The 20,128-nt window shown below is 42.4% G+C and overlaps 1 protein-coding gene across 1 annotated transcript in view; it reads left to right on the top strand.

Annotated features, from left to right (window-relative positions):
- KIF13A (kinesin family member 13A) overlaps nt 1-20,128 on the top strand; it is a 218,863-nt gene that overhangs the window by 179,779 nt on the left and 18,956 nt on the right. Inside the window, exons 23-35 of the mRNA XM_012804208.2 lie at nt 1,002-1,181; nt 1,393-1,539; nt 6,453-6,491; nt 8,044-8,143; nt 9,649-9,775; nt 11,798-11,853; nt 13,629-13,753; nt 14,036-14,212; nt 14,930-15,022; nt 15,664-15,816; nt 17,058-17,135; nt 18,095-18,142; nt 19,630-19,735. Of these exons, the coding sequence (XP_012659662.1) occupies nt 1,002-1,181; nt 1,393-1,539; nt 6,453-6,491; nt 8,044-8,143; nt 9,649-9,775; nt 11,798-11,853; nt 13,629-13,753; nt 14,036-14,212; nt 14,930-15,022; nt 15,664-15,816; nt 17,058-17,135; nt 18,095-18,142; nt 19,630-19,735 (1,429 nt within the window). The remainder of the gene's footprint in view (nt 1-1,001; nt 1,182-1,392; nt 1,540-6,452; nt 6,492-8,043; nt 8,144-9,648; nt 9,776-11,797; nt 11,854-13,628; nt 13,754-14,035; nt 14,213-14,929; nt 15,023-15,663; nt 15,817-17,057; nt 17,136-18,094; nt 18,143-19,629; nt 19,736-20,128) is intronic.

Raw genomic sequence — 20,128 nt, 5'->3', positions numbered from 1 at the left:
TCAAAAAAAAAAAAGACATCATTATGGGCTGGGTGTGGTGGGTCACACCTGTACTCCTAGTGCTCTGGGAGGCCGAGGCTGGTGGATTGGCTGACCTCAGGCGTTTGAGACCAGCTTGAGCAAGAGTGAGATACTGTCTTCACTAAAAATGGAAAAACTAGCCAGACATGGTGATGGATGCCTATAATCTCAGCTGCTTGGGAGGCTGAAACAAGAGGATCTCATGTGCCCAAGAGTCTGAGGTTGCTGTGAGCTATGATAGTGCCATGGCATTCTGTCCAGGGCAACAGAAAAAAAAAGACATCATTATGAAGGCAAGCCACAATCTGGGGGGCAAATTGGCACTTCTCGTAAAGTTGATCATTCATCTCTTCTTTGACCCAACAATTCTACTCCTTAGTAAATTTACTCAGGAAAAATGAAAATAAGTGCACAGAGTTTTACACAGTGTTCATGGCAGCTTTATTCATGATATCCCAAATTGCAGACAACCCAGATGTCCTTCGTTGGGTGACTAGATAAACAAATTGATACTAGTCATAAATGGGATATTACTCAACATTCAAAGAAAAGAACTATTGATATTCATTTGGATGAATCTCAGAAACGTTATGGAGAGTGAAAGGAGCCAGATACGGTGGAGTATGTACCGCATGATTCCATTGATACGAAGTTCCAGAATGGGCAAACCAGGACTCACTGAGTTACACAGCTGCCACATGTGTAGGGATCATATGGGAGAGAGATGAACAAACTTTCTGAGGTGGCAATGGGACGGGTTACATGGGTATATGCATTTGTCATAACTCACTGAACTCTTATGCTCAAGATCTGGTTATTTCACTGAATGTGAGTTATAACTCAGTAAAATAAATCCAAGGAACGGCTACCATAGAATTGTTTTGAGAGTTAACTAAGGAAATAATTTGCGATGTACATGGCACAGGGCCTGACACATAGCAGGTGCCCAGTAAATGGCAGCTTACTACTGTTGCAAATAGTGTCCCCAGACAATGACGTCATTGCTTGTTGGGGTGTGTTTTTACAGGTGGAATGAGGTGACTCGAAGAATAGAAATGTGGATCTCCATTTTAGAATTGAACGAGTTAGGGGAGTATGCTGCAGTGGAACTCCACCAGGCAAAAGATGTCAACACGGGAGGCATCTTCCAACTCAGACAGGTACTGAGTCTGTTTGGGGGTTTTGTGTGTGTGTGTGTGTGTGTGTGTGTGTGTGTGTGTGTTTATTTTCCATTTTCCTGTTACAGTTTCTGGAAATTTTCTAACTATCTGTATCTTTGTTCCCTAATGCTCCCCTCTTCCTTTATCCCCATCTGCCATTCCTCCCGTGATCATTCCTGGCACCCATGTCCCCTTGTGTACCCCTCTCCAGGGTCATTCCCGCAGAGTGCAAGTCACCGTAAAACCCGTCCAGCAGTCAGGGACACTGCCGCTGATGGTGGAAGCCATCTTGTCAGTATCCATCGGCTGCGTAACTGCCAGGTCCACCAAACTCCAAAGAGGGCTGGACAGCTACCAGGTAAGACAGAAAGACTTGAAATGATACTGAGCAAAGTTTGGTTAATGCAGAAGTGAAGGACTTGATGATCTATGATGAGGATCTCTTTGGAAATACAACACAACTCTTTGCATTAACTATTTGTCTTCCCCCAATTCACATTTCCACCCATTGCCTTTTTTTTAGCTTTAAAATACTATGTTTGCTTAGCATTGATTATTAATAATTTTATTTATAAACACATACATCTTAATGCTATAGTATTCATTTACTTTGGTTTTTTTTTTTTTTTGGTCAAGGCTGGGTTTGAATCCACCACCTCCGGCATATGGAGCCAGTGCCCTACCCTTTTGAGCCACAGGAGCTGCCCTGGTTTGTTTTTTTTTTAAGACAGAGTCTCACTTTGTCAGTCTGGGTTGAGTGCTGTGGCATCATAGCTCACAGCAACCTCAAACTCTTGGGCTCAAATTACTCTCTTGCCTCAGCCTCCCAAGTAACTGTGACTACAGGTGCCCACTACAATGCCCAGCTCTTTTTAGAGACAAGGTCTTGCTCGGGCTCAAGCTGGTCTGGAACTCATAAGCTCAGGCAATCCACCCACTTCAGCCTCCCAGAGTGCTAGGATTACAGGTGTGAGCCACCATGCCCAGCCTAGTATTCATTTACTTTAGGCAGGTTTTACTTTATATCTAGCCCAAAATATGTTGGATATTTGGCATTGCTGCCTGGCTTAATGCACTTTTATTTATATCATAAAATTGTTTCTATATACCATCATAATTAACCAGCTTTTTGAAAGGTTTACTTCTTGTTTTTCTCAATGAAAATTTGTCCTCATGATCATTTTTATCCATTTTATCTCCTTTTCCTAAACGTTATGTTCTTACTTTAAAAAATAAAAAGATGGGCTCGGCGCCTGTGGCTCAAGTGGCTAAGGCACCAGCCACATACACCTAAGGTGGTGGGTTTGAATCCAGCCTGGGCCCACCAAACAACAATAACGGCTGCAACCAAAAAATAGCTGGGCGTTGTGGTGGGCACCTGTGGTCCCAGCTACTTGGGAGGCTGAGACAGGAGACTCGCTTGAGCCCAGGAGTTGGAGGTTGTTGTGAGCTGTGATGCCATGGCACTCTACCCAGGGGGACAGCTTGAGGCTCTATCTCAAATAAATAAATAAATAAATAAAAAATAAAAAGATGAAACCCTGCGAGAATTGATGTTCATACTATCAGTCAAAACTATTCAGTGTTCCATGAAAATTTTTAAAATCTTTAAAATTAAGGCCTTGTCCTGCAGTGGTCCAAAAGAATAGACGCTCCTCACAGAGTCTCCAGTTTACTACCAAATAGGAATGAGTGATGGGGAGGAAGCAGGCTGTTAGATCTGGCTCTTTCACTGCCTGTGTTTTTTGAGACAGAGCCTCAAGCTGTCCCCCTGGGTAGAGTGCTGTGGCATCACAGCTCACAGCAACCTCCAACTCCTAGGCTCAAGCCAGTCTCCTGCTTCAGCCTCCCAAGTAGCTGGGACCACAGGCACTCGCCACAATACCCGGCTATTTTTTGGTTGTAGCCATCGTTGTTGTTTGGCGGGCCTGGGCTGGATTTGAACCCGCCACCTTAGGTGTATGTGGCTGGCACCTTAGCCACTTGAACCACAGGCACCAAGCCCACTCTCCCTTTCATGATGGGAGAAACCATTTCTTCTTGAGGAATCTGGGCACAAGCCTTGAGAATGATTCCACTTCTATCTCAGTTTCTTTTTGACTTAATGACAGGCAGGGAAAGACTTTTCTGAAAGCTAAAAATCAGCGCATAGACCATTGAATTTTAAGGAAGTGATCACTTGATCAGCCATGGCCTTCTCTCATCAAGGCCACAGTCCCCTCCAGCCTCAACATCTGTCCTTACCTCTTTCAGTATGTGAATGAAAATGCAAACACAGGGGCTGCTGTGTTTTGGAGGCTTCTCAGTCTTTTTCTTACGTGTCTGCAGCCCATGGAACAGGAAATTGGATTGTAGGGATTTTCAGTCCCACTCTTAGCCATCAACCTCTGGGTGACTGCAGGGCTTGGCGTGAAGAGAGAGCACTAGACTTGGAGTCAGAAGACCTGGGTTCTTAAGTCTGGTTTGGCTTTACTAAACAATTACCTTAACTGGATAATTTAAATTTTAATTCCCTTTGCCTTTCTTCAGAACAATGAGGTAGATTTAATAATTCTCTAAGGTCCTTTCTGTAGTAAAAGATTTGTATTTTTCAAGCAACTCTACTTCTGTGTTAAAACTGATTTTTGTCAACATGTGAACCTTAAAATATTAGCTTTCCCCCAGGACTGTATGCTCCTTTTTTTTTTTTTTTTGAGACAGAGTCACTTTCTTGCCCTAGTAGAGTGCTGAGTCATCAGAGCTCACAGCAACCTCAGACTCTTGGGCTCAAGTGATTGTCTTGTCTCAGTCTCCAGAGTAGCTGGGATTACAGGTGCCCACCACAACACCTGGCTATTTTTGGAGATGGGGTTCTCGCTATTACTCAGGTTGGTCTAGAACTCTTGAGCTCGAGTGATCCACCTGCCACAGGCTCCCACAGTGTTAGGATTACAAGCAAGAGCCACTACACTGGGCCTATATGCTCTTTTAAGAAGATAGTACCAGGCTCGGCGCCTATAGCTCAACCGGCTAAGGCGCCAGCCACGTACACCTAAGGTGGCGGGTTCGAATCCCCAGCCCGGGCCCGCCAAACAGCAATGACGGCTGCAACCAAAAAATAGCCGGGCATTGTGGTGGGTGCCTGTGGTCCCAGCTACTTGGGAGGCGGAGGCAGGAGACTCGCTAGAGCCCAGGAGTTGGAGGTTGCTGTGAGCTATAATGCCACGGCACTCTACCCAGGGGGACAGCTTGAGGCTCTGTCTCAAAAAAAAAAAAAAAAGAAGATAGTACCAGACTTACAAATTTAGATTGTGACTCTTTTAAAGGTGTTTTTTTTTTCGTGTGTGTGTGTGTGTGCTTTACTGCTATGTTCAAAGTCATGTCTGGTAACTTTGTTGTTGACATAATAAAATTATTCTAATAAAATAGCTGAAGCCAGTGCAGAATGTGCTGATTACACAATAGTTTTACATCATGAAAGCTCAGGCCAGTTTTCAGTTTATGGAAGTACTTCCTTTGTATAAAAATTAGTGATAAATTAGAGCTATTTGTTCTTTTCCATTAATGAGGAACATTAACTCAAAATAAATTACCTCAGAATTCAGCTTGCATTTAACAAATCAGTCATATAACTGATAATCATGGCTACTAAACAAAAAAAAGGTTATTTTGAAGTATAGATAAGAAAATAGTGGCTCGGCACCTGTGGCTCAAGTGGCTAAGGTGCCAGCCATATACACCTAAGGTGGCAGGTTTGAATTCAGCCAGGGCCTGCCAAACAACAATGATGGCTGCAACCAAAAAAAATAGCCAGGTGTTGTGGCGGGCGCCTGTGGTTCCAGCTACTTGGGAGGCTGAGGCAGGAGACTCGTTTGAGCCCAGAAGTTGGAGGTTGCTGTGAGCTGTGATGCCACAGCACTCTACCCAGGAGGACAGCTTGAGGCTCTGTCTCAAAAAAAAAAAAAAAAAGAAAATAGTTTTAACTATACTTTTATGGCACTTTTTTTTTTTTTGCAGTTTTTGTCCGGGGCTGGGTTTGAACCCACCACCTCCAGCATATGGGGCCAGCGCCCTACTCCTTTGAGCTACAGGCACCGCCCTATGGCACTTTTTTAAAAAAGAAATTCATGTCTTTTCTATGACTAAAAAAAATTTAGTCACAAATCTAAATCAAGAGTTTTTAGATTCTTATTTCTAAGGAAAATTGCCTCAACAAAAACCCTTTTGTTTTCACATGCTGACTTTGTTTTGCCAAATGTTTTTGCCAAAATTGTCACTTTAATTATTGTAAAGTGTCGCCATGTGTTTGGGACAGTTGCGATTTTCTCCAGTGATTGTTATGGTCCCTGAGAGATCCGTACATTCAAAACAGCACACTGTGCTTTTATTGCAATAATGTACAGGGCCTCATATGTACAGTAAGCCCCTAGGCTGCCCAGGTTCCCCCTGCCATGACTTCATCCATGAGAGTGGTGGTTTTCGAGGAAGGCAGCTGAGGTTGGAGACTAAAGGTCTGGCTTCCAGGCCACCTGCCACTATCTATATGACCCTTGGGCTCAAGCATTTCATCCTTCAGGGCCTCAGTTGCCTCCTCACTAAAGCCAAGATTAGGCAAGAGAATTTCTGAAGTCCCTTGGGGTTTTACCATTCTGTCTTCCTAAACCCATCCCAAATCTCTGTCAAATAGCCCCCTCATAAACAATATATCAGTGGTCTATTTGCATAACAATAGAGTTTGTCCTGGCCCAATGATGTTACTTCCTATCTCCATCTAAGATAGTTCTCATTTTTAAATGACTGCTTTCTTTATTTAAAAAAAAAAAAGGGGGGGGGAGCACCTGTAGCTCAAAAGCAAGGGTCCTCAAACTTTTTAAACAGGGGGCCAGTTTACTGTCCCTCAGACCGTTGGAGGGCTGGACTTCGGCCCCGGGGTGAGTCGGCTGCTAAGCAGGACAGGCAGCGGCAGCAAAAACACCCAGCGGGCCCAGATAAATCCTAGGTGGACTGCATGTGGCCCACGGCTATAGTTTGAGGACACCTGCTCAAAAGGGCAGGACGCCAGCTCCATATGCCGGAGGTGGTGGGTTCAAACCCAGCCCCTGCCAAAAAAAAAAAAAAACTTTAGCGAATTAAATCTATTAAATCTTTTTGAGTTTTAAGTAAATGTTTTATTGTGCTGATGCTATGTGAGCTGTCTATTGTAATGTTGTCTTAAGCTTAAAGAATTATTTTCCCAGTGTGTTGTTTGAGAAACAAAATGCATGTCCTTTGTGTTTATTTTTTTCCTACCAGAGAGATGATGAGGATGGTGATGATATGGATAGTTATCAGGTATTGCTACTGCTGTCGATCCTGTGGCATGGGGCACAGCTACTGCTAATGGCCAGCATTCGCAAAGCAGAGGCCAGGGAGGAGGAAGGAGGACCCTAGAGCAACCATATGCAGTTTTCACTCGCTTTTGATTTGCTTTATATGCAATCAGATACAATCCTGTTTCTCTAGATTTCCATGTCAATTGATCATTCGCAACCAGATACTGCCTCTTTGCTATGCCATCTTGAATTACTAGCTTATTGCTAAACAAGATTATTGTCAATGTATTAAAAATTGGTGATCTTAAAAAGTGCACAGTTATCCTTCCATTATCTTTTAGGGGATAGACTTTATCTTTCCCATGCTAAACTGCACTTTGCCCCTCACATCCAAGAGACTAGTGTTGCATAACATGCCATCTTACCTTAAAAGACTGTTACTAGATAAGAAAATTGAAGACATTTTATGCACATGACTTGGTTTGGTTTTGTTTAGCCAGCTTTCAAAGTATGTGCAAATGTGCAGTTTTACCACATCAGCACTGATGGGCCTGGTCTCGTGGAGTGAGTACCATATAGTCATGGTCAAAGCAGCAGACCGAGGTGAAGGTTTCTGTTTGGTTCCCAGTCTTGTGCTGATTTTCCAAGTTTTCAAAGGATGTCTTCTCAGGATATCTTTCTCTATTTAAAATGTGGGTACATTGTAGCCAGAGCTAGGTGTCTGCTCTTAGTATAATGTGTTAAAGCTCAGGCTAGAATCAGCCAAGTCAAAGAACATTTGAACATAATTAATGGATTTTCTTTCCCTACTCATAATTTTACCAAGAAAAAAAAACATGGAAACAAAAACAAACTTCAGGGGAAATATCAGTGTCCCTTGGATCTCAGCAATGCCATTGACTAACGTCTTGGGGCTGTTTGTGCGCTTCCTGCCACATTGTTCACAGTGAAGTTCAAGGGCTGCTTCTGGGATTTCCTAAAGCATGGCTGACTGCATGTGGGGTTTTTGCATGGGAGATTTTCTCGTAGCCTCATGGTGGTGGTGGTGATTAGAAGTAAAATCTGTGGCAAGTTGAAAAGTTCTCTGCTGACTTGTTCTTTGCATTTCAGGAAATATATGTTATCAGGCCATTGAACTATGAAAGTCCCTGTCATTTTCCATTTCATTTGTTTTTACATGGTTTGGGCTCTGTTCATGGTATCCTTCTGTTTAGAATCACAAATCCTTCAGTGAATAGCCATAATTTAGGTAACATAGGCGTACACACACATACACAATGCGGTAAAAATCATCCAACAGCTGGTATAATTTAAGCATGTCTTGCTTTTAAGTTTGATTATCCTTTTTGAGATCCTGGGGCTCTGATTTCTGGATAGTGGCATCCTTGATCAACATACAGTGTTCCTGGAGACCTCTTGACTCCTTGCATATTAATTGCACAGTAATGTTCTGTGGCCTTTCCTAATGAAAAGTTTCCTAATCAATTTAAACATGATTTTTTTTTTTAAATGAAGAAAGAAGTAGTTGTTTATGCACCCTTCAGGAAAATATTTGTCCCCCTTGACATCAGGAAGAAGACTTAAATTGCGTAAGAGAGAGGTGGTCAGATGCACTCATTAAACGACGAGAATACTTGGATGAACAGATTAAAAAAGTCAATAATAAAAAAGGTATGTGAGATTAAACTCTTTTTCAGCGGTAGCTTTTTTAATTCTACACAGTGGTGATAGGTTGCTTTCTTTTCCTGGTTGGACAGTAGGATCTTAGTTTTTTGAACTTGTAACAGTTACAGACATATTATATATTTTTTATTTAAGAAGCCTCCAGGCTCAGCGCCTATGGCTCAAGTGGCTAAGGCGCCAGCCACATACACCTAAGGTGGCGGGTTCAAATCCAGCCCGGGCCTGCCAAACAACAATGATGGCTGCAACCAAAAAATAGCCAGGCGTTGTGGCTGGCGCCTGTGGTCCCAGCTACTTGGGAGGCTGAGGCAGGAGACTTGCTTGAGCCCAGGAGTTGGAGATTGCTGTGAGCTGTGATACCACTGCACTCTACCCAGGGGAATAGCTTGAGGCTCTGTCTCAAAAAAAAAAAAAAGAAGAAGAAGCCTCCAAATGTGAAAGTAGTTCGGTTTTCATAAAACTCTTGGATTGTGTTATAAAACTGTGACATGAAATGTCAAGCTCTGATTTTGTTTTCATAAATGCAGATGGGATCAGTACTGATCAGAGGTACTTAGGGACCAGGACATACAACTTAGAGCAGCTGAACGGTCACTTCTGGAACTACCCCACTGGGCAGGTCAGCAGCCAGCCACTGTTGAGCCATAACTGTGCACTCTCGTGCTCACTGCCAGCCAGCCCCAAGTGTGGGTTTGCTTATGCTGCCAATGGCCATTTGGATTCTAGAGTAGAAATAGGCACTTAAAATCCTTAGTCTCTCATCTAGACTTCATGGTCCACTCATTGTAGTTGGTTCTGTACCAAAGAACACATCATAAATGTTAATCCCTTTCATATAGAAGCGAGCAGAAATTCTCCCTTAGGAAGAGATCTTGTCTCAGTGTGTGGTGCTGATCTGTGTTCGTGCTCAGCCTGCTGCTGAGAACTCACTTTGACTACACCCAGGGGGCTCCAAGATTGAGTTATGGGCAAGGGGATTTCAAAATAATGTATACAAAGTAAACTACCTTTCATAATATGCATGAAGGAAAATAAAGTTAGTTTCACAGGGTGAGCTGTATGGTGTTTTTAATCTTCTATCTTTCTCACATGGCAGTTTTAGAAGGTTGTGGCACATCCATTATTTCATTCCTGCCAACAAGTTTATGTAGTGGACATGACTTACTTGATCTCTGTTTGGCAGATTAGGAAACTAAGGATCATCTATTGAGTAACTTCTGCAAATTATAGAACCGCCAAATAACCTCAGGTGTCTGCTGGTTCTAAATTCTCTTTCTCCTGTTCCTGGCTTACGGTACCTTAAACTGGTGTCACAGATCCTTCTAGGCTCTATGGATGCTCTTGCTTGAACTTCAAAGCCTCACATCCTTTTTTTGGAACATAGTAGATGTTTAAGCCACTCAAGGGATGTCATTGAGTGAGAATCTGTTTATTTTAAATTCAGAAATTTACTTTCTCTCTTCTTGGCACTAGTCTCCTATTTTGTTCTGCAGAGAAGACCGAGGATGACGTGGAGCGAGAAGCCCGGCTGGTGGAGCAGTGGGTGGGGCTGACGGAGGAGAGGAACGCGGTGCTTGTGCCGGCCCCAGGCAGTGGGATCCCCGGGGCCCCTGCTGACTGGTAAGGCTGTGCTTCCCTCTTTGCAGGCCTGGTGGCAAGAGCAGTACAAGTGACTTTCCAGACTGTCACAGTAAATACCAACCAACTGAGCTGCCCAGGGAAGGGTCACCTAGATTCCTTCCCCACTGCAACCAGCTTCTTCCCACTGGAAGCCAGAAAGCATGGATTACCCAGCCAGGAATCAGACAGCATGTCGTTCCTCTAGTCCAAGCATTCACAACTTGGGCATTATTCCTTGATCACTAAAAAAAAAATTGTTGGACGGAAAGAAGGATGTTTTCGAGTGTACTTGAGGAGCACAGAAAATATATCTTCTTTGCCCTAGTACCTGCTTAGTTTGGTAACCTACATGGGGTAAGCACTCCATACCTAATCATCAGTGGATGGATCAGTCAATTCTAGGTGTGCTGAGGAGAGACAGTGTGGTATCTAGGGTCTGGCATCAGATAGATCTGGATTTAGTTTCCAGCTTCGGTTCTTAAGTATATTTCCTCAGCTTATCTGAGGCTTTATTCCTAATCTATTTTGGAGCTATGTTTTTGGTGGTATTGTGAGAATTACAGATTATGTATGTGACGTGCCATGTGCATTATAATATAATCTTATATATTGTAAGGTATGCCAGATACCTTCCATGCCCATTCATTAAACTGTGGCCGCTACTGCTGCTCCTTATTCTCATTCTCACCCTTACACAAGAATATGTGCTGGGCATTTAAGATAAATCAGATTTCCTTTTGACCACAAAATGTGCATGCCCACCTAGTCTTTTTTGAACAGACGTTGAAACATGAGTGATATTATTTTTCTCTAATGACCAGTGGAAATGTAATCAATTTCACGTTTTGTTTTATAAAACTGAAAAAATCCTGAATTCACAGGCATGTAATTTGTTACCTGGTATCTCTCCCTAAAGATTCTGCTACTGTGCTGGAATCCTATAGGTCACATGCTGCCCACTTCTTACGGACAGCCAGCAAATTCCCAGTCTTGTTCTGTTCCCCAAAGCTGTTTCTGGATAGTTCTTTTTCTTTTCTCAGTCTCTTTCATTTGAGGTGTTTTCAAATTTCATGTCTAGAATGTTTGTAACATGTCAGTCCCAGGTCTCATCCCCAGTTACTCTAATTCAGAAAAAAGATGGGCCCAGGACTCTTTTTTTTTTTTTTCTTTAATAAGAACTTGGATTTTTCAAGGAACTCTTTGTTCTAGGACAGTGGTTCTTGACCTTCCTGATGTCACGACCCTTTAATACAGTTCCTCATGGTGGTTTTTTTTTTTTTTTTTGCTGGGGCAAGGTTTGAATCCATGACCTCCAGTATATGGGGCTGGCACCCTCCTCCTTGAGCCACAGGCACCGCCCCAGTTCCTCATGTTGTAGTGACCCCCAACCATAAAATTATTTTTGTTGCTACTTCATAACTGTAATTTTGCTACTGTTATGAATCATAATGTAAATATTTGATATGCAGACTGGTCTTAGGCGACCGCTGTGAAAGGGTCATTTGACCCCCAAAGGGGTCTGGAGCTGCAGGTTGAGAACTGCTGTTCTAGGAGGTCTCTGAAGTGATCGTGATGCAGCTGAGCCAATTGTTGATAAGACGCTGCTGCTCGGTTTCTCCCGCATACAACCCACCTCCTCTCACGCATCATTCATTCTCTCCTTTGAGCTTTTAGAATATTGGCCCTGTCGTTTACTTCTAGGCTCTGATCCTGCCCCGTAAGTACGCTAATAATATCCTCCTTCCCTTCTCCTATTACTGGTTATTTCTATACAGGCTTCAAATAATCTTTGTGTGTAATCTTTAATTACATGTAATTTATATAACTGGTAGTTCTTCTATATGTAATTCTCATGACTTATGTTAATAGAGAAGTCAAGAAATGTGAAAATATCCCATTAATAGAACCTGCATCTCCGCAGTGGTTCTCCTCTGCTTCCACGGCTCTGCAGCATCTTCTTATCTAACAAGATATCTGTAAAATACGTATTTTATTATGATTAAATTCTGTTCTTAAATTTAGGATCCCTCCTCCTGGAATGGAAACTCACATACCAGTTCTCTTCCTCGATTTGAATGGTAAGTAGACAAAGTTCCAGAGGTTATCACATTTAATTCATTTATTAATCTATTCAGACCCACATCATTTTGAAGTCACTTTTCTAATCATTCATATGCCACATTTAGGGGACATTTTTGGCCCCTCCAAATCCATATAAGCCTGGTATGTGAAACTGCTGGAGGAGTGTATTCAGAGAGATTGAGAACTACCCACAGGAGCATTAAACAGTGGTAAAACATAGGCATAGAAAATACCTGGGGAAGTTATCATCCCTGGAGATTCTGACACTCTAGACTTGGCAGGGGCCTAGGGGTATGCATTTCTGACTCCTGCACTAGTTTCCCCCTCCATTAAGGGGTGTTCTTTAGTATGGCAGTTAAAACGATGTGTGTTTTTACAGCAAAATTCTTTTCCAAAAGAAATATTAAAGTGTAGAAAATAACAGCAGAGTCAGTAAGTCTGGCAGGTCCTTCAGCAGGGGTCCTAGGACTCCTCTAAGCACAACCTGAAAACCTCTGACCTAGAGTGAAGACGGGGAATGGATGAATGGCAGACACAGGGAGACTGGCTTTGTCTCCTTCACAGGAAGAATTCTTTGAAAGCCTAGCTGTTGGAGATATCGAAGCAAAGACTGGATGACCACTGGCAGATTTAGGAAGAGTCAGATTTGGACAGAGCATAGGAAGATGATCTTTATATTTCTCCCAAGTGCTTAGGACTTTGATTCTAAATTGATAATTTGACTGCAAAAATCTCTAATTCAGTGTCAATTATGTAAGTAGGACAAAAACCTAACAGCAAGTTACAGGAATAGTCAGTATCAGAAAGCGCAAGATTCTAAGGTGCGTTTAGTGAAAAGATTTGTTCTTAAAAGACTACATATAGATTATATTCATTCTATCTTATAGGAGCTTCACAAGGCAAATTTTTGACTTCCTTAGTTGTATTTTTTGTTCATTTGATTTTTTTTTTAGCTGGGGCCAGGTTTAAATCCACCCCCTCCGGCATATGGGGCTAGCGCCCTACTCCTTGAGCCACAGGTGCCACCCCATTTGATTTTTTGAGACAGAGTCTCACTTTGTTGCCGAGTCTAGAGTGCCATGGGCATCAGCTTAGTTCACAGCAACCTCAAACTCATGGGTTCAAGTGATTCTCCTGCCTCAGCCTCCCAAAGAGCTGGGACCCAGGCAGCCAGCATGATACCCAGCTAATTTTTCTATTTTTAGTAGAGATGGAGTTTTGCTCTTGTTCAGGCTGGTTCTCAAACTCCTGAGTTTAAGTGATCCTCCTGTCATGGCCTCACAGAGTGCTGGGATCACAGGTGTGAGCCCAGGGCCTGGCCCCATAGTTGTACTTTTAAAGAATAAAAGGTGTTATGACTCTGAAAGTCTCTGTTTCATTTGCAGAATAAGGAATGAAAGAAAAAATGAAAATGTGTTATATGTAACTCTTCATCTGTACAAAGCACATTTTAAAATATTTCATGTTTGAGCTTGGCGCCTGTAGCTCAAGTAGCTAAGGTGCCAGCCACATACCCCAGAGCTGGTGGGTTCAAATCCAGCCCAGCCTGCCAACTACAGTGACAACTACAACCAAAAAATAGGGAGGCTGAGGCAAGAGATCACTTAAGCCCAGGAGTTGGAGGTTGCTGTGAGCTGTGATGCCGTCGCACTCTACCCAGAGCAACAGCTTGAGGCTCTGTCACAAAAAAAAAAAAAAAAAATTTCATGTTTGTTTAAAAACTGACTTTGTCCCCACTTTTCTTTTTTTCTGTGCCCTGGACCTGTTGAAGCGGATGACCTCAGTGCCAATGAGCAGCTTATTGGCCCCCATGCGTCAGGTGTGAACTCCATCCTGCCCAAGGAGCATGGCAGCCAGTTTTTCTACCTGCCTATCATAAAGCACAGTGACGATGAGGTAATTAACCTCCAAAGGTCTCTTAAAGGGCTTCAGATTAGCACACAAACCTGGTGGGCTTGTCTTGCTAAACTCCTGTGGTTTGCTTTGGGGGAAAAGACTGGGGAATTAAAAAAAAAAAAAAAAGATAGAACTTTTATGTTGTCCATTCAAAAAAGGTGAAGAAAGAAATCTGTTTGATCACACTAAGTTGGATTTATTTTCTTTCTCTAGAGTGTCGTGTAAAATGCTAAGCCGGAGTTGTGTCTTGTTTCCATCTCCCCATTGTTTCCTCATTCCCAGGTTTCCGCCACAGCCTCCTGGGACTCCTCCGTACATGACTCTGTTCACTTGAATAGGGTCACGCCACAGAATGAAAGAATTTACCTGATTGTGAAAACCACAGTCCAGCTCAGTCACCCGGCTGCGATGGAGTTAGTATTACGAAAACGGATCGCAGCCAATATTTACAACAAACAGGTAGTAACCGTGCCTGATTCTGTCATTGTGGCTATGACCTTGATGTTTTCTCTTTCTGCCTATCACAGAGTGGTAGTTTGTGATACTAATGCAGTGGATACGCAGAATGTGAGCAGACTGGCCAAGTTACGGTCTGATCCTCATTTATGCAAGATAGGGGGCATGAGGATAGAAGAGGTAAATGTCCACTGAAGGACTCTTCCACTTTGGCTGGTTGGAGACCCACAAGCCCAGCTGGCAGGGGGCAGCTAGGACTGTTTGGAAAGTGGAAAACCTGAGACTGAGAGATTAGCCAGCTCCAACAGGCCAGTGACAAGACCAGGACAAAATGCAGACTCCAAGTAAATCCCTATCCTACCACTTTGCCAGACCTCATCTCAGGGTCTGCCAGTAAAACAGAGCCTCTCCAGTGTTCTTCTGAGTAGGGAAAGACTGATTAGACCCTGGAGAGATCAAAGGAAGGCGGCAGACGGGCGGGAAGCAGCCACAGAAACCCTGAATGCCAGGCACATTCTATAGGCTGACTCCTGAATACAACTGGACATCAGTGTCCCTCAGGGTTGGAGACAAGGATTCTTGGCTTCAGTTTTTTTCTGTTTTTCTGAGTATTGTGTGTATCAAAAATATGGTAATTTATAATGCTTTTACAGTTTGTAAAGTTGTAACATAAACTTTACATTTATCATGTAGCTTAATCTGGCTTTTTTTTTTAACCAGAGTTTCACACAGAGTTTGAAGAGGAGAATATCATTGAAAAATATATTTTATTCCTGTGGTGTAACCTATGAAATAGTGTCCAATATACCAAAGGTAAAATTTATACTACTTTTAAAAATATCAATATGTAAATAATGCAGAATGGGTTCATTCTCCAGAATCCTAAAGCATTTAGACACAGTTTCACCCTGTCGCCCTGGCTAGAGTTACAGTCATCATAGCTCACTGCAACCTCAAACTAACTTTTTTTATTTTTGTTTTTGTTTTTGTTTTTTCGAGACAGAGTCTGTGTTGCCCTCTGTACGGTGCCATGGTGTCATACCTCTCAGCAACCTCAAACTCTTGGGTTTAAGTGATTCTCCTGCCTCAGCCTCCCAAGTAGCTGGGACTACAGGTGCCCGCCACAACACCCAGCTATTTTTTATTATTCTTGTTGCAGTTATTGTTGTTTGGCAGGCCCCAGCCAGGCTTGAACTCACAAACCTCAGTGTATGTGGCCAGTGCCCTATTCACTGAGCTACAGGTACCAAGCCAGCTTTTTTTATTTTTGGTAGAAGCAGTGTCTGGTTCTTGCTCAGGCTGGCCTCAGACTTTTGACCTCAAGCAGTCATCTTGACTTAACCTCCCAGAGTGCTAGGGTTACAGGCGTGAGCCACCATACCCAGCCCTTGCCAAAGTTTTCAAGAAAACATTATTTGCATAAAAGTATTGTTATTTCCTGCCTGTCCTTTTAGGCAACTGAGGAGATAGAAGACCGGGAAACGCTGGCTCTCCTGGCAGCAAGGAGTGAAAATGAAGGCACTTCGGATGGGGAGACGTACATTGAGAAGTACACGCGCGGCGTGCTGCAGGTGGAAAACATTCTGAGTCTTGAACGGCTCCGGCAGGCGAGTATCTGAACATTTGGACCCGTGGATGAGATTGCCAACATTCATCCACCAGGGACAAAGATGAATTTATTTCCTCTAAATTCATCACCTCTCTAATTCTGTCAGAGAAGGAGCACTTGAGTAGCAATCTCACTGGGGAAAGGACTCCAGTGAAATAGTAACAAAAAATAAAATAATGGCTTTTACTGAATACTTTCTACTTGACGAGCACCATGCCTGAGTAAAATTTAGATACATTATTTCACTTAATCTTCAAGATAGTACTGCTGAAACCCCTGTTTTCACTTGAGAAAAGTGAGGCTAAGAGGCTAAGACAGAAGTTAGCTAATTCGCCCAAGGTTACACGGCTGGGAAGCGTCCAAAGTCAGGTGGCAACCCAGATAGCTTGGCCCCGAAGCCTGTGTGCTTAACCAAAGACTGGTTTACTATCTCCCTAATATTTAGACCCAGCTTAACATTTGAGGTGACAGCAGAACATGCAAGTGGAAACAATCCATGAGGTGGTGGAACTGTAAGACCGGAGATGTCACTTTGTAGGAGCAGTCGCTGATGTTAGGGAGAGTACGTTGAGCACCAGGAGGAATACGAACAGTGTATGAAAAATCTTCCCTCAGTGGAAATCCCACCCACATTGCTGTGTGAATAAAACACAAATAGCATAAAACTTCATTATCATTTTGCAAGTGGTATATATAGAGGCATCTCTTCATATGCCTTTCATTCAGTGGCTCTCCTGGTTTTATTTATGGGGAAAAAATGTTGGTGATAGATTGTTAAGCAAAAGACAATAACAATAGGCTCAGCACCTGTGGCTCAAGTGGCTAAGGCGCCAGCCACATACACCTGAGGTGGTGGGTTCGAATCCAGCCCGGGCCCGCCAAACAACAATGACGGTTGCAACCAAAAAATAGCCGGGCATTGTGGCGGGTGCCTGTGGTCCCAGCTACTTGGGAGGCGGAGACAGGCGACTCGCTTGAGCCCAGGAGTTGGAAGTTGCTGTGAGCTGTGATGCTACAGCACTCTACCCAGGGCAACAGCTTGAGGCTCTGTCTCAAAAAAAACAATAACAATAATAATATTAAGTGGGTAAAGTAAGGTTTCAGTTTTATAAAAAAAATGTATATGTGTAAGACTGAGTGATCTTTTATATTTTCTGAATCTTCTACAAATAAACATATGCTGCTTTTATCATCAGAAGAAAACACAAGTGATATTTTAAAATTATTATTCATGTGCAGGCCGTCACGGTCAAAGAAGCACTTTCCACCAAAGCCCGTCACATCCGGAGGAGTCTCAGTACACCAAATGTCCATAATGTAAGTGCACAAAGAGATGTGAGACGTGACACATTTCAGGATCTGGGGTGGGGCCTGTGGGGGTTACGTGGTGGGCACAGCACATGTGGCACTGGTGTGAGCGTCCCAAAGTGTAGCCTGCTTCTCTGCACTAGGAAGGGGCAGCAGGGAGCTCAGTTGTGTCTTACGCTGACTAAGCCTTTAGTTCCTGCTCAGCAGGTTATCTCCTTGAAAGAAGATTTTAAAGATACAAATTGAGTTCATTTGGTTAAAGGTGATAGCATTAGCTATGAATCCTGGTCGCAGAGCCTTGGGCTGCTGGCTGCTGTTGAGTGAGTTTACAGACTCTCAGTAGCTGCCCTGGTACGTCTTATCTGCTGCCATTGAAGTGATAAGGAACACCTTATCTACAGCACAGAAATTCCATCCCATACTTGTGTTCTCAAGAGATTCTCATAGATACATAGGTTATATTTAAAACTAAGTGATGCTAAAAATCATAGGTTATATTTAAAACTAAGCGATGCTAAAAATCATAGGCATAGCAATACTTAGAGGATGCAGCTAGTAGAATGGTACTTACAGGTAGGAGCAAGAACATTTGTTGCATCATAGTTTGCAATAGGAAACCATGAGATGCAGCCCACATGTCCATAATAGGAGGATGGAACAAATAAATTATTAGACATTAAAGAGGGCCGTGTATAGTAAGATGCCACTTTTATATGGAGTGTAAAAATGTCTGTAATAATATTAGTGCGTGTTGCTCATGAGTCTGTACACATATAATTATATACAATAGGCACAGAAATAATAAACTCCAAGTTGATGTAGTAATTACTCCTGGAGAGGGGAGAAAGAGTAATAGAAGAATGCCATATAGGATTCGACTGTATCTGTGATATTCTATGTCTTTATGTTAAGAGAAAATTATATTAACTATATCAACCATATTGATTAAAACTATTCATTTCTTATAGGTCTCTTCCAGTCGAACAGACCTTTCTGGCTTTGATGAAGATGATAAGGTGTGTGTCTTTGGGCCTGGCCAGGTCATTAGTAGATTGTCAATATGAAAAGTTAGGGGACTTGGTGTTTTTAAATCTCAGGGCCTTACCTGGTTGATCCTGCCAGTAAAAAGGGAAGGGAAGGGAAGTAAAAGGAAAGGAAAGGGCAGGGCAGGGAGGGGAGGAGAGAATGAAAGGCAGGGGAAGGGAGAGGGGAACGGGAGAGGGGAAAGAACTAAAAGAAAGAAATCTACAGACATCGCACCTTAATCTTAGGGAAATCATTCTCTCCATTTCCAAGTTCACACACTTGACGTGAAATCTCTGTGTACTTTCAGCTTTACGTTATTACTTAGTATCATATATTCCATACCAACATCTATGACACTTTATTAAATAGATATCTGTGTTTATGGCTCTCTCCACTGAAAAAGGCATTACATATACTGTGGGAAAATCTGAATTATTTCAAATGGGTAAAATTTTAAATTAGAACAGTTTGCAATATCATCTTATTCAGCAGATATTACTTGAGTACGTATTACCCTGTATAGTTACTGTGCCAGAGACTATGGATGATTCAAAAGGTATAAGCAGAGATTATGTCTACAAGGAGTCTAAAATCAAGTCCTTAGAGGCAGCCACCTCCTGAGAAATGAAAATAAGGTTAAATAAGCTCTATCATATGCAAGAGTTTTCTCCCTTCAGTATGCCAATACCTTATTCCTGTTTGAAACTTTAAAATCTCAGGTATACATATCAGTACTAGCTATGCCTGTTACCCAGGAAAATTATTAATGGAACTGTTTTACTCTCAGAAGTCTTTCATTTTGGTCTTTAAATTATGCAGTCACCCTAGATACATGCCAAATTGGTCAAAGTGGCTGCCTGTGGAGAGGGAAGAGGACAAATGGAAACATATAGGTGTTCAAAGTGGGTTTCAGCTGGGCACAGTGGGTCACACCTGTAATCCTAGCACTTTGGGAAGCTGAGGGGGGAGGAGCCCTTGAGACGAGGAGCTTGAAACCAGTCTGGTCAAGAGCAAGACTCCATCTCTACAAAAAACAGAAAAACTAGCCACGTATGTTGGCACGTGCTTGTAGTCCCAGCTACTCGGAAGGCTAAGGCCAGAGGATCACATGAGCCCAGGAGTTTGAGGTTGCAGTGAGCTAGGATGACAGCGCTGCACTCCAGCCAGGACAAAGTGAGACTCTGTCTCCCCCCCCCAAAAAAGTAGGTTTTATTTAATTGAAATGATTTTATTAACTCTTGAGCAAACATAATTAAATAGAACATATACTCACTCTAGGTGTCTGTGGTTATACCTTGGGTATGATAGTGTTTGTTACAGTTTTTCAGCACTTTTCTATATGTTTGGAATATTTTATAATAAAAATAAAGAAGAGCATGTACTACCATGAAAAGAAAATAGAAGAAACTCAAACGTGGCCTTCATTTCTCATTTTAGTGTGACTTAATTATAGTTAATGTATATTTTTACCTCACAGGGCTGGCCAGAGAACCAGCTAGACATGTCTGACTACAGCTCCAGTTACCAAGATGTAGCATGTTATGGAACTTTACCCAGAGACTCACCCCGAAGGAGTAAAGAAGGTAGTGGTGAGATCGTTTCGTAGGGATATTTCTTTATAATTACTTAGAAAAACCATGAAAGAGAAGACTTTTGTGGGTGATGTTTAGTAAGATACATAGCTGAAATTCTAGTTAACTAGTTGACTCAAAATTATCTTCATGTTTACTTATTTGATTTCTTTTTGCTTTATATCCAATATATCATCCAAGCAATGATAGGCTTTTTGTGTGTCACTTTAGAATACCCGAACCATTTTTCATGTATCCTTTCCTGAGTTGGAGGTCAGTTTTGAGACACCAATCATATTGTGTTATTCTCTGCCAAACAAATATCTACCTCTGTCATGTTTATGTACTCAAATTAAAGGAAGTTTTAAAAGATCATGACTTTGGCTCGGCGCCTATAGCTCAACC

This window comes from Otolemur garnettii, unplaced genomic scaffold (genome assembly GCF_000181295.1).
Source record: "Otolemur garnettii isolate 467f Iridium unplaced genomic scaffold, OtoGar3 scaffold00026, whole genome shotgun sequence".
NCBI classification, from domain to species: Eukaryota; Metazoa; Chordata; class Mammalia; order Primates; family Galagidae; genus Otolemur; species Otolemur garnettii.
The sequence above is the reverse complement of the archived record's forward strand: the minus strand, read 5'-3'. Positions and strand labels throughout refer to the sequence as shown.